General features: G+C 41.1%; 1 protein-coding gene across 5 annotated transcripts in view; it reads left to right on the plus strand.

The window, feature by feature from the left end:
* EML6 (EMAP like 6) overlaps nt 1-14660 on the plus strand; it is a 104309-nt gene that overhangs the window by 84747 nt on the left and 4902 nt on the right. For 3 of the 5 annotated variants that reach the window (XM_052701892.1, XM_052701902.1, XM_052701910.1), the window contains 13 exons: nt 2300-2378; nt 3611-3740; nt 4871-4969; nt 6302-6322; nt 6701-6874; nt 7787-7995; nt 9621-9778; nt 10017-10131; nt 10655-10843; nt 11911-12083; nt 12528-12690; nt 13073-13176; nt 14307-14460. In XM_052701892.1, the coding sequence (XP_052557852.1) occupies nt 2300-2378; nt 3611-3740; nt 4871-4969; nt 6302-6322; nt 6701-6874; nt 7787-7995; nt 9621-9778; nt 10017-10131; nt 10655-10843; nt 11911-12083; nt 12528-12690; nt 13073-13176; nt 14307-14460 (1768 nt within the window). Of the gene's footprint in view, nt 1-2299; nt 2379-3610; nt 3741-4870; nt 4970-6226; nt 6323-6700; nt 6875-7786; nt 7996-9620; nt 9779-10016; nt 10132-10654; nt 10844-11910; nt 12084-12527; nt 12691-13072; nt 13177-14306; nt 14461-14660 lie in introns of those variants that run through there. The other 2 variants (XM_052701896.1, XR_008210759.1) reach the window with 2 other exon arrangements.

The following is a 14660-nucleotide window of genomic DNA, read 5'->3' on the forward strand; positions in this document are numbered from 1 at the left end:
TCTTTTCATAAGGCCTGATTCAAAGGCCTTAGTAAATCTGGGCTGAAGTGGTGTCTGCTTTTCTAGCATCACATAATGTTTTTATTTGGTAAGACAATTGAGTTTTGCAGTAGCTTCCTCCATCCCTTTTCTATGGTGGTTGCACTGCTATTGAATCCAATTACCACCGATGGTTACGTAACAACTTGATCGACCACTCAGAGAGAATAAAGGTGCTTGTTTCCCTGTGAACAGCAAGTACAAGCTGTCCTGTACATAAGTTGGCCTCCCAATGAACAATTATTAGGCTAAATTGCAAGCTGAGCTAGGAGAGAAAACAAGCATCCATTGTGTGAAACTTAACAGTGCTTATGAGGCTGCTGAGTTTCTAGCAGTTTCCATCCCTGTCAGGTACCTGAAAATAGAGAAACTCGTGGAATCACATTCTGCTTCAGTATAAAGTGAGCAAGAAGCAGTGATGTAGCTTCCTTTTTCCCCCCTGTTCTGTAGGATCTTGAGTTAAGAATATAGCCAGTAATGCCAGGGTATGGTATTCGTGAATTTGTAGACTGGTGCACTCTTTAATTTCTGTTTTAGTTTTTGCTGGCATGCTTGAATAGCATGTTTTGTGCCACGAGGGAATGACTGATCAACTCTAAAAATGCTTGTGCATGAGTAAAGTGGTCAGAAATATGCCTAAACTGTATTAAGTTTCTTACTTGGCTTTGTTTGCTGCTTACAAGGGGATCAAGGTAACTCTTTTACTCTTTCAACATCACAAGATCTAATGTACTTTTCCAGTATTAATGAGTTTGTTTGTTTGCTTGAGAAGCGAGTTGGTTTGTTTATTTTCAGTCTGCTCTGTCTTTTTTAGAGCCCAGCTTTTCATGCTACTTATTCCTGCAAAATAAGCCATGTAGCAATGTGTTCTGGCTATGTGTTTCATCTACTGCTGTCTTTAAGAGCTTTCATAAAAGTGCAATTCCAGATAAATCAGCTCTCATTAAGCAAAAGGGATTTCATTCCTCTGCAGTCATTTTTGCAAAACAGGAATTAGTGAGAGTCGCAGTAGAAGAACAAACCAATCTAATTTTTTCAGCATATAAATTTTATATCAATTTCGTTCATTTTTGAAATCTTAAGCTATGAAAATGTTTTCCAGATTCAAGCTTAAATAAACTGAGGCCAGGTTTAACCCTGCCCCAGAATCTGCTGTTAGTGTTTAATGGCATGAACTGTTTTCGTGTGAATAACAGCAGCCATTGAGTGATGTTTTGGAGAAGCATTTAACCATAACATCAGTTTTGACTCTTTTGCTATCACCTCTTCTACCCTGACCTTCTTCTCACCAGGCCCATATTCTAGCTAAAAGCTGATCAAACGTGATGAAGGCCAAATTTCTTGGGGTGATTTTGCTGGTAATCCACTGCGATGTTTTGGGTCTGTGCTGTTGCCAGTAGGGTTAGAATTTAGCTCTCCTTAATTCCTGTTACCTGAAAGGGATAGTCATTGTGCCCCAATGAACCTAATAGTCATCCTGAGTGAACCCTGTGTTAGGTATGAACTTCTATGGGTCCAACACGCTCTGCTCCTCTTAGGTTTGTGCCTCTTCTTTTTTCTTAGAAGGATCAAGTTGAATATCCCCTTTGCTGCCTCCCTTTAGTCATATGTATGTTCACTGTAGCCTCTGGACTTGCAGTTAGAGCATCTCATAGAAGTAAATGTTCTCTGTCTTCAAAAAGACCATTTACACAAGTAATTTTTTTTCAGTCCATGTTTCCCATTTGTCTTTTTAGTTACTTTCAGCAACTGTAGTTATGTAAAATGCTTTGCTGCCCTTAGCCTTCCTCAGATTCATACAGTAAATGACTTACACAGACTAAAATGTAATACTTTTATCTTTAATGTGATTTTGAAATGATTTCAATACTGCCAAGTCAAGGTTTTGTGATGGGATTTCTCAGAAGCAAGGCTGGGGAAAGGTCAGCTGCCAGCTGTAGGAAGTCTTTTAGATCATTCCTGAAAGCAGCAATGTAGTGTCAGCCAGAACTCAGGGATTCTCCAAAGGATTTAAATCATTAGAATTTAAACAGTCATTTTCAGGTGGTCTGTTCTGCCACTCCTCCCCGAAATGAACATGAGTGTTGTTTCTGCTTTCCCTATCAAAATGCATATGATTACTATGTGTGTTATAAAATGCTAAAAGCTTGGTATCAAACACACATAGTTGCAGTTGGCCACTTTCTGTACTTAAAACATATGCTGTGGTTTTGCTTTCAAACATATTGATTGGCTTCTCTTTTAAACGCGTTTCTTTCAGGCCACCAGTTAGCAGAGCTGCTCCTCAGCCTGAAAAACTGCAGAAGAACAACATCAACAAAAAAAGGAAACTGGTTGAGGTCAGACTTAGTTGTATTTTTCTTTTCATTTGCTTTAGAAGTAATGTGTGCTGGGTTAAACTCATCCCTGTTATGAGGGTAGCTGAAGTTGTGTATAAGTAAAAGAGAAGGGGAAGAAATTTCTACAATGTGCTCTCAGCACTCCTAGCAAACACCAGAAGACATGATAGCCAGCAACCTGTGGCAGAAGGGACTTCAGATTCGGATATGGCTGACCTGCAATAGCAGATCTCTCCAAATCCAAAATTTGTCTCTGGATTTGAAGAACACTTACAGCCGAGATGTATGTTTAACTGCAGCAGAACCCACTAGGTAACCCCAGTGAAAATATATTCAGAAATTGCATTTTGCACATGCACCATTACACGCATGCTTTTGGATGATGAGATTTGCTAACTTATTTTGGAACACACCCTTTCCTCACACTGTAGGCCTTCTCTCCTCCCCACCTATTTGGAAATGTGCTGAGAAATGAATATTCTGTGGACGATGTGGACCATTTGCAACAATTGCTTGGTCTGTCACTATTAGTCAAATTGTTCAAAGCAAGGTGGAATTATGTTAGAGACAGATGCATTAACTCTGTCTTCTGGGCTAGAACAGCAACTTTAACAGCAGTCCATTACCCATCACTGTTTTTCCAGAGGAAATCTCTTTGACAGTTGCTCTTTGTAAGATGAAATGTCCAAGATGCCTTCAATTAATGTTTTAATAATGAAGTTGCTTGTAGCCTGGCATTGCCTTTTATAAGGACCTTGGTGTCAGAAGTTGTTGTATTAAAATGTGACTGTTTATGAGAATGACTTTTGAAGACTCCTAAAGTAGAAGTAGATGTATTTGCAAATAGCTGCTCAGTGTAGATATTAAAATGTAACGGGCAGATTCATAAATTGGACCTTTTTTAAAGTTGCATGTATTTCAAATGGTAATTAAATACTATTTTCAGGTCTGGTTGAATTATTAAAGAAATAATAATGCAAATGTGTTGCCTTACTTGACCAATGGCAGCTTTGTATGTAGTCCATGAGAAAGTCATGCCTCAGTAAATACAGAAAAGTAAAGAAAGAGGGACAACTGATTAATTATTGTTTAATTATCCTGTTGCTTGGACAAGATGTTTGTGTCTTGTGTAATAATTACCTGAGGTCTTCACATGCACGTTTCAAACTCTTTAACCTCTTTCTTTGTTCTTTATTTCACTCTTGTTCTTTTTTTCTGTTTTGCTTGACTAGGAGCTGGCTTTAGACCATGTTTTTGGATACAGAGGATTTGACTGTCGCAACAACCTTCATTACCTAAATGATGGTGCTGATATTATTTTCCACACAGCTGCAGCAGGCATAGTGCAAAATCTTTCTACTGGTAATTCAACTTGCAACAGTACTTTGCGATTAAAAATTACTGTGGAAGTGAAACATTTCTGTAAGAAAGTCACGCTTTTGTAACATTCCTGCAACTCCTTCGTATTTTGTATCTTCTGAAATAATGCAAAGAAATTTAGATGGCTATTTTAGCAGACTGTCAAGTCCTCTTATTAAGGTCATCCTGTTAAGCCTCCCGACTCATTTTAGTAGGTATGAGATTCTGTTAGGAAGCGTAATACTAAGCTGTTCTATTTCTGCAGCTGTGCCTTTCTAAACTCCACACTGAAGGCATAGGGATGGTTTCTCAGGTTGCATGGGACATGAAATGTCGAGCACTCCTCACGGTTTGAGGAGCAGTAATTGTTCCGTTTTAGGTTATTTTAGCAAAATCGTGCTCCAGGGAAGGATCCATTTCTATGCAATACGATGTGAGCAAATTGCTCTTCAGAAGGAGTAGAAATATTCCATGCTTTTTTGGGTAGTGACAAAGACCTGCCAACTTATTCTGCCCCGAGTTGTAGCTCTCCACATAGCTAATGGCAGTTTATTATTCCCTCTTGGTCCTCTGTGGCACCAAATAGTGACAGCACTTCACTCAGCTCTGCTGCCAAGGAGAGGCAGAGATAGATGGTGTCACATCTGCTGACTTCAGGGGACTCCTTGTCCTGCACAGCCTCTGGCCCGTGGAGCTGGGAACGCTCCACGCTGCTCTTCCTGGCCTTCCCCCTGGGAAGATGGTGCAGAGCAGAAACTTCCCAGGGTTTAGCTTTCTGCTTTGTTTCCTGTTGACTCCTTTGATTAAGTGGGAGAGCTGGTCTGTGCATTTGGCAGTCCTGCTTTTTTCTTGTGGTGGTTACAGATGATTAGAGGATGATTCCTGGGCTAAGTCCTGGTAGCTAGTTGACCAATCCTGCTTCATGTATATGCATTAGTGGTTACTCACAGCTCGTTTGGAAACGGTGCCTGGAAGTGAAAGCAAAGCAGCTCTCGGCATACTTATTGCTCTCCCCCACGCATCCCCTAGAGCCCAGCATGAGCGTACCAACAAGCCGATTAAATATTCTTTGCTTCAGTTGTGGTTCTTTCTTTGAGACTGTTGTGAATAAAACCACGTTTGAATTTTATTAGGAAGTCAGAGCTTCTACCTGGAGCATACTGATGACATTCTCTGCTTAACTGTGAATCAGCACCCAAAGTACAAAAACATTGTGGCTACCAGCCAGATCGGTAGGTGACTCCATGTACCAATGTCTTACTCAGAAATTGTCAGGGGCACTGATTTATTTTGGGCTTATCTACATCGAATTTTTACTGGGATTTACCACTGTCACTTTTTTTTTTTTTTTTTTGATCTTGAGAAAATCCTGAAGCTTAATTATTTCTATCATTTCAGTCTATCTACAGCAGTTTCATCTCTGATTGTGTCATTGGATTTTAGAGTTAATTGTACTGCAAGGATATTTCCGAAAACAAGCGTTTTTGAACAGCACTAAATCTTCTCATTCATATGTAATTATAAGCTTCACAGGATTTCCTCTTTCTTTCCAGTATCCAAAGCACTGTTTAGCCATAAAGCACTTAGCTGTGAAAATAGAATAATGACCATTTCCCTTGCAGAAATTCAAAACTAATACAAAAAAGGAAAGGGTTAGAGTGGAACCTCAGCAGAAGTTACGATGCATGTAAGGCTGATCCTGAGACCATATGTGTTGATATGTTATTTACACGAAGAGTCCCATGAAATTACAAAGTTCAGAATTGTAGGGGCTGGAAGGGACCTCTAGAGATCAGTCACCAATGCCTTTTGGAGAAGTAAAAGCTGTAGGGAACATCAGGACTGTTTGTCCCAGGCTTACGGAGGGATGTGTTGCTTTTCACTTATACCAGGGTAATGCTGGAAAAATCAATGTCATGAATAACAGAGTCATTCTCATTCATTTCAGTCTGAAAGCAGTGGCTTCTGTAATATATAACTTTATAACAAAGCTGGAAAGTGGCAGTAGGTGAAGGCCTTGGCAAACCATCTCTGCTGCCTGTACGGAGCGTTGTCTTTTCAATTGGAATGTTGAATGAAAAAGAGAACGTATTCATACAGTCAGAGCCCTGGTCCAGAATACTGATTTCTGTGACCCAAAGCAGGTGACATTAAGCCTGTCTTTTAATTCCATCATAGGAGCCCATGAAATCAGTGTTTCTGATTTTGGTTGGGATTCTGGATCATTGTAGATTCATATTAGTTTTAAATTTAGTAATCTTTAAAAACTGCATGTCTTTACCATTTCTTTTAAATACCATTTTTAAAACTGAGAAGTACTAAATATTGTTGCAATATTTGTGTATAAAAGACAATATACTCAAAATTAAGTTCAACAATATTCCTGCTTATTTGTTTTGTTGATTTAATCCATATCCATTTTCAAACTTTTAATTTTTTTATCTTTTTTTTTTTTTTTTTTACTTCTGGTGCTGATGCTGGCACTTCAGCATTAGAAACATGACTTACTTCACTTATTGTTTTCCCTTGGTGCTTCCTCATTTGCCATTGCTCTCACAATGCAGGTGATATGACAGAATTTTCAGGTAAGGCTGATTCGTTTGTGCATTCTAGTCAGCAGAGTTATGTAAAAGTTTCCTGTTACCTCATTGTATCTGTGTCAACCGCGGATACAAGTGGAGCATCCACAGATAATTTCTTTTGCATGAGGTTCTTCAAAAATGTTGCGTTGTTCTTTTGGCATTTGTCTTCTTCCATGAAATGCAATGATTTCCCTGGTTTGTTTTTGGTTTATTTTTTTTTCAAGACATGATTTTTTTGAGTACTTTTAATCTTAAAAAAAAAAACAAACAACCAAACTTAAGTGTCTGTTTAGGTTCAATGTTCTTGAAAAATGCATATTTTGCACTGAAGCTTTCAAGATGCTGAATTAATTTTCTTTTAATACATCTTTTTCCGTGTAGGTACGACTCCCACAATTCACGTATGGGATGCTATGAGTAAGCAAACAATTTCAATGCTACGTTGCTTCCACACCAAAGGAGTCAACTACGTTAACTTCAGTGCAACGGGCAAACTTCTGGTTTCAGTAGGAGTCGATCCAGAGCACACCATCACCGTGTGGAGGTGGCAGGAAGGTAACTGGAAAACACGCATTCCTTCAGTCTGGCAGATCTGTATGCAGTTATTTGCTTTTCCTTTCAAGTCACTGGCATAGGTTTATGTTCTTACTCTGAGTGAAATGGCTCCCTGCAGTCTCAGAGTCAATTGCAGGAAGAAAACAAAGCGCAAGAAAATATCGATGAGAAAATAAGCTTAAATTTCTCTTGTAAACAGAAATAAGGAGATTACATTCAACATATAATTCCCTGAAATTGAGGGAAGTGTTTTCTTGCTATGCTGAAAATGCTCGGATTTGAAACTGTATGCAGTGCTTAGGCCTTTAAGAAGTCATTTCCAGACAGTGGTTATCACAATTGGGAATTGAGGCAAGAGTGTCTCAGTTCTCAAGATATTTTCCTGCTTTACTTCAAAACGTCCCCAGATTTTCAGTTTTCTCTGCACACACCTGTGCTCAGTGCCTGTCTCCTGCCTCCTCCACTGCAGAAGCAGGCATTGCATCACCCTGATTGCAATTATATCCAAAAGATGCGTAGAGTATCTGACATCCCTGCGCAGAGCAGTTGGTTCAGGAAATGCAGCAGTCCTGCTGTGTTTAAAAGTTCATTAAGAGGAGGCACTGCTCATCTTCTGCGTAATGCAACTTGTTGATGACACTCAGTGTTTTAATGGTACTTCAGTACCTGGGAGACAAATTGTGCTATTAATATCCTCAAACTGTCAGCTGTAGTGGAACACCCAGGGACCTAGCAGGCTGCATGAATTAAAATGGTTGCTGCTTTAAATAATGTTGGGATATGCTTAGCTTTCGGCATCTGGGACAGAGTTTTCCAACCTAATACCAAGTAATTTTGTTTTATAAAATCAACCCAGGGCTTAATTTGGCAGGTAGATCTAACTGTATTTTTATGCTTTCCTAATTAAAACAGGGGCTAAAGTTGCTAGCAGGGGAGGACACCTGGAGAGGATATTTGTTGTAGAGTTCCGCCCAGACTCGGACACTCAGTTTGTGTCTGTGGGGGTAAAACACATGAAGTTCTGGACATTGGCTGGCAGTGCTTTGCTGTGTAAGAAAGGAGTCATTGGTTCCATGGAAGATGCCAAAATGCAAACCATGCTTTCTGTTGCCTTCGGAGCAGTGAGTTCAAGTTACTTGCTACAGAATTTTATAACACGTTTTTACTGAGAGATCCAGCACACTGTGAATGGTGCAAGAACGTGGAGATCTTGTGGAATAGTTGAACCTCTAACGTGAGACTTGTGCATCTTTAGATCCTCATTTAATTTTTCTAAATTGGGCGGGGTTTCTCTGTCAGTGAATATTTTTTTTTGTTAATTACAGTGTAATTGATACTGTAATTGTGTAACCTCTTTTTCCACTGACAGTGTTGGGTATGACGTGTGATTCAGCTCCTGTTGACAGTTCATAGGATTTTCCTGTATGTTTACTGAGGAGCCATAGCACTGTGCTTTAGACTTCATAGTGGAGGAAAACAATCTGTTCAACGCACAGATCAACTTTTGTTTTTTAACACGATAAAACTAATGTGCTGTGAGGAGAACATTCAAAACCAGCAGATGAACTCCACTCCGTCAGCACACGTCATTTGTTCAGGATGTTGTTTTCTTCCTTAAGTGTGTGTCACTGAATCCCACTGGCAATAAGAATGCATGTCACAGGAGCATGAGTAAGTTATCCTGAACAGAGGAGGGGCTGAGTACGTTCCCTCTGCTCCTTTGTGCATCCATGGGCTTTTCTCATCCAGGTCCATCTAATGCCAAAGGCAGCAGGTCATGCTGGCATGCAGCTACACTACATTTTTGTCTCTAACAGTAGCAAATTCATTTGGCAAATTCTTTCCACCAGTTTCATCACTAGATTCTTCTCCTGTTTATTGCAGAACGTGAAACTTCCCTGTGAGCCCTTAGCAAAGGGTTCTCTAACATTTTTTTCCCTTGTATCTACCAGTGAACTTGAAGGTGATGCTGTATTTAGTTCTTTATGCTATCAGGACATGACAACTGGGAACACTTTTCCTTCTTCCTGCCAAAGAGGAGATGAGATGCTTTTCATTTACGCGGAATTTTTCTGTATTTTTCAATACAGCTAAGCCGGTTTTCCCCTTTACAGTCACTTAGGGATCATTCAAGATGTTTAAAAGGCACATACTGTTGCTACAGAATCCAGTGGGATTGCAGTTGTGCCTTTTCACCTGCAGCAAGCCTTTCCATTTAACAGCACACTCCAGAAGCACGTTTTCCATGCAGAATGCTCACTACTGTTTCCCGTTCAGTTGTGCAATTGCCATGGTGCTTCAATTAGGTACAAGATTGAGCCAGTTCTGCACTTAGTCTTAAAGCCTTTATTTTCAGTATCTTGAAGGCAGTGGGATTTCCATGGGCACGTACTCAAGAAAGAAATGTCACCTGAAATTCAGAAGTGATAACCTGCTGCCCGTGTATGCAGCAGGAGATATGACAGTACATGCATGGCAAAAGCAGCACGTGCATTGGAAATTCCAAGGTGAAATGCATGAAGTGAATGTGCCCTACACTCTGGTCTATGTTAATTATGGTACCTCAAAGAGACACCATCATAGCACAGTGATTAAACACATTATTCTCAGTGTGTGTGATTTTAATTCCTGTGGTCATTGCATGGTTGATTTTCTCAGGAAATGCAGTACCTAAATAATTTTAATTCAAGCTGCACAAAGATGCTGAGATATTAATCACATCAGAGATTGTTCCTATCTGTTGCAGAATAACCTTACGTTTACTGGTGCCATAAATGGAGACGTCTATGTCTGGAAGGACCATTTTCTGGTCAGACTTGTGGCAAAAGCTCACACAGGACCGGTGTTTACAATGTACACCACCCTTCGAGATGGACTTATTGTTACAGGAGGCAAGGAGAGACCGTAAGACATATTATACTCTTCCTAAAGCACACAGCTTCCTTCTTTCTCACATCATTTTTAATTCATCAATACAAGACATACTGAATGGTTGTGTTATCTGCCACCTTTTTGTTACTTGCTTTACATTACCCTATAGTGTAGTGAGGTGTCCTTAGTAAGAAGGGATGCAGATTGATGTGTGGGATCTCTGGTAGCCCATGCAGGAGACATCTGTGTAACACAACGTTCTGCTTTCCAGCACTAAGGAAGGAGGGGCCGTAAAGCTGTGGGACCAGGAGATGAAACGGTGCAGAGCCTTTCAGCTCGAGACAGGGCAGCTCATCGAGTGCGTGCGCTCCGTCTGCAGAGGGAAGGTGAGAGAGGCAACGTGGCAGGCTTCACTGCGTGGCATGCGTCGCTGCGTGCTGTTGTTGGTGAAGACTGGACAGGAGACACAAAGGAGGGGACTGTTCTGAACCAGGGCTTTGCTGGAAAGGCTCCTGCGGTTCAGACCGTGGCAGTCCAGCTAACATAGGTGCACCACACTGGTCTAACTGATAACACCTTGTTTGACGTTTATATTATTGTCCAGAAGTGACATTAAGTCACCTCAGCGGTATGAGAATCGTGCTGTCCCAGCCTGTATGTAAACACTTGGATCTGAATGCAAATGGCAAGAGGGAGGTCCACTGCCACCACTCAATAGTAGCACCAGCATACGATATCAGATCTCCAGGTGTGAATCTATCAGTGGTTTATCTCCTGTTCTTAAGATTCTGCATGGACGACCACTATAAATTAGGATGGGTTATCACAGATATTTCTATAACACTTGGATATCTTACTGTGTGTTATGTTATCCCATTTATTTATTTAGTTATTTTTTAATACAAACAGGGGAAAATTTTAGTGGGAACAAAAGACGGAGAAATCCTGGAAGTAGGAGAAAAAAATGCTGCTTCAAACTTATTAATTGACTGTCACATGGAAGGGGAGATCTGGGGCTTAGCGACGCACCCCTCAAAAGACTTATTTATCTCTGCCAGCAATGATGGGACGGCAAGAATCTGGGACCTATGTGACAAAGTGAGTATTGCTCAACTGAAAATAATGCAATGAAAAGTGATAATTTGATACAGCCGTGCATTTTTCCAACTGCACAACATGCACTGCTCCAGCCCTGTGTGCACCTTTGAGCAGCCAAGTGAAACAACAGTTGTGTTTGTTGTTCTGGTGCTTAGCATTTCCTGCTGTGTGGCCGTGTGAAGAAGCAAGGCATTGGTGAAGTACCATGCTGCTCTTCCCAAAAGCAAGCTACTTGCAATGAGATGCAGCTGCATGAGTTTGTGTTAATGGAGTGCCTTTTGTTTTGTGTTATTTCTGATATAACGTTGTAAAAAGCAGAGATTTGACCTAGAACTGCAGACTGGTGCAGTAAGAAAGCATTTTACTTCTGTGCTGACACAGATCCGTGGCTAATATGCACATCCTTCCAATAAGCTTGCCTCACTGGCGAGCATGACTCCAACACTTTTAGAGCCTTTCTTTACAATGGATGAGATGGCATATATGTAGATCAGCAGTATTTTTTTTCCGACGTCAAACTGCATTAACCAACAAGAATATTAAAAATAACAAGGACTTCTGGTTATGCCAAGCTACATCAATTTTTTCAAAAGCTAGTTACCTGAGATAGGCTCATTTCTAATATCAGAAATTGTTAGCATTATTAGTGCACCCAGATAATTGAAATGGCAAAAGTGTTTTGCTATGTTTCCGTATAGCAAATGGTAAAATAATAGAAAATATTGCTCAGAAATTGTAGAATAGCCCTCTGAAGGCAATGGGATTAAAAAAATCCATTTCCTTCTTTGGTAAGTAACATGCTTTGCAATTCAAAGTTGAAGTTCTCCTGCAGCAAGATAGCTGCAAACGTGGAACACCCATTTTAATTGCACCTCCATTTGAAGCCTGTTTTGCAACATATGTCTGGTGGGTGTGATTTTCATGTGAAATTTCAGATTTCTATTTAGAGGAAACTCTACAGAACTTGTTTCTAATGAGCGGCTTTCGTACTCAGTGTTTGGAAGCTTTCCATTTGCTCGGAGGCTTTTCCACAGGGAGGTTTGTTGCCGTCGCTTTTGTTCACGCAGAAACTCCTGAACAAAGTCAACCTGGGTCACCCAGCAAGATGTGCTGCCTACAGTCCTGATGGAGAGATGGTCGCCATCGGCATGAAGAACGGAGAGTTTGTGATCTTACTGGTTAACAGCCTTAAGGTGTGGGGCAAGAAGCGAGACAGGAAGTCTGCAATTCAGGATATTAGGTATGTCCAGCAGGCCTGAGCTCTGCAAGGACACAGCCCTTCCTCTGGAAATAGTCCCATAGGGCCAAGTTCATTCATTTATTTATTGTGATGAATTCATCTCTGTCTACCAGTAATTTGTACACTGTGGAGTTACGATTCTGGGAATGAATATAATAATGCATTGTAAAATTGCAAATCCTGTTCCTTTCTCACAGAGGATTAATGTTCTTCATATCATACTGTGCACTCTATACAAGTGCAATGTTAACCTCAGTTAACAATATATGATGTCATCTGCCTATGAAGCACCAAATTTGATTTGGACTGAATTTCCCTATTGATACAAGGTTTGTCTTGTTTTCCAGTAAAATTGATTTGCCCTTTTGTGTTATCACGGGAAGCAAAAGCAAATCTTGCACAGAAACAGTAAATTATATCCTCATTCTGTGTCTTGTTGTCTAGGATCAGCCCAGATAACAGGTTTTTGGCTGTGGGTTCCCAAGAGCATACTGTAGATTTCTATGATCTCACTCAAGGTACAACCCTAAACCGAATAGGCTACTGCAAAGATATTGCAAGTTTTGTCATCCAGATGGATTTTTCTGCCGACAGCAGGTACATTCAGGTATGTCGTGTGTGGGCAGCCTTGTTTCTGTTTCCTGTGACTGGTTATCAGGCATAATGGCAAGATGGCAAGCTGAATTTATGCGTGAGTCACTTCCTTCTTAAACTTTCCTGATCTAGTAACATTGGGTTGAGGTAAACTAGAGAGTATACAGCTGAAAGGAAATCCATCCATACGCATTGAAACACTTGATTCACTTGTCGCCCTGTCACTGTTATTCCTTTATATCACATATCAAGAATTATAGCAAGCTAAAAAGAAAAATGCATCCTAGATGTTTATTTCCTGATATTACTATTACTACTGTTACCACTGCAGTTCTTTACAGAAGAAATCAATGTATTTACAGTGAAGTTTATAGCTTTTCCTTTCCTGCATTCAGGTATCAACCGGTGCCTATAAGCGTCAAGTCCATGAGGTGCCACTAGGAAAGCAAATAACAGATACTGCCACGATAGAAAAGATCACATGGGCCACATGGACAAGGTAAAAAAACAAAGCAGAACAAAAGCAAACACTAGAAACTAAAAAGTTCTGCCTGACTGGGGACAAGTACAATGGAGAATACAATACAGTGCACAAGGTCGAACTGTGTACACCATACACATAGAATATCCCAGGGTTTGGCAAGCCTGTAAGAGAGGGGTACACACTCCACTTCCACAGAGGCCTCTAACACATGTTTTTCAACACTCTTGATGTTGGTTGGTGTCATGCTCTGCGTAGTGTCATTAATGCTGTCAGATATCCGTGCTGATTGTTGCCATTTGTTCCAGATTTCTATGCTGTTACAGCTTTACTTTTATTGGCACGCTAGGATAGGTTGCTACCTTAACCCACAGTGAACACGAGCAGCATAGGAGGTGTGGAAACATGAGCTGATTGTACAGAAGGGGGTTGTGGCTACCGTTAGAACATATCTGCTGACGTGCATTTATATAGGGCCCTCCCCACACCTTTACAAATCCGTGGCTGTGCTCTTACTGTAGAAAGTGGAACAGGCCAGGAGCCCATCTGGCAGCAAACACAGGGATGGTACAGGCAGGCTTTAGGGTAAGGTAAGTGAGAATCCTCCCACTCTTACTGCTCTGCCATGGAGCAAGCTGAAAAATCTGCCCTGAATTTCTCATTTCTAAGGACTCTTTGGACAGATTGTGGGAATGGGGCAGAGGCATCAGTATGTGGGTAAAACAGCAGTAACTGCACAGAACCTCAACTAAGGGGAAGACAGCTCCTCTGAGAAATGCTCAGCTCCAAAGGAGCATTCATTCATTCCACAACCTTAGGGTAAGAGAACATCATTGTAAAAAGCTCTGTGAGCAGTTACGTACAGGCTCACAAGGACAGGCAAGGCCAGAGCTACACAAGCTGCTGCTGCAGAATGAGGGGAGTAGTTTCACAGGAGATAAACCTCAGGATGTGTGGTTAGAGCTGGTTTTGGAGTCACACAACACAGGTGCATTGCTGTGATGGGCTCCATTGTGGGAGCACTGCTCTGTGCAGTGGTTTAGTGGGAGAAGGCTTGCTTGTAAGGAACGGTTTTCTATCAGGATGCTCTGCAGCAGCAAGAAAGTATTATGGTCTAACATTCTTTTTTTAACTTCCTTTTGGAACAGCATTCTTGGAGATGAAGTCATTGGAATTTGGCCACGAAATGCAGATAAGGCAGATGTCAATTGTGCATGTGTGACCCATGCTGGCCTGAATATAGTCACAGGGGATGACTTTGGTCTGGTGAAGCTGTTTGATTTCCCATGCACAGAAAAATTTGTAAGTGGAGGTTTTGTTTTCCTTCACTCTAAGCAGCTTACTTTCCCCACGTTCACATTCCTTAGCACGTGGCTTTAAGGAGAGCGTGGTGCAGTGGGTCAGCTGCAGGCTGCTGCTGGCTGCTGGGGGGCATTGCTGCCTTCCGGCACAGGGGAAGGTGCAGTGCTCGGAAGCAGGTGCTGAGTTTGGATAGTGGGGGC

This window comes from Tympanuchus pallidicinctus, unplaced genomic scaffold (assembly GCF_026119805.1).
Source record: "Tympanuchus pallidicinctus isolate F22 unplaced genomic scaffold, pur_lepc_1.0 scaffold1, whole genome shotgun sequence".
Taxonomy (NCBI): domain Eukaryota; kingdom Metazoa; phylum Chordata; class Aves; order Galliformes; family Phasianidae; genus Tympanuchus; species Tympanuchus pallidicinctus.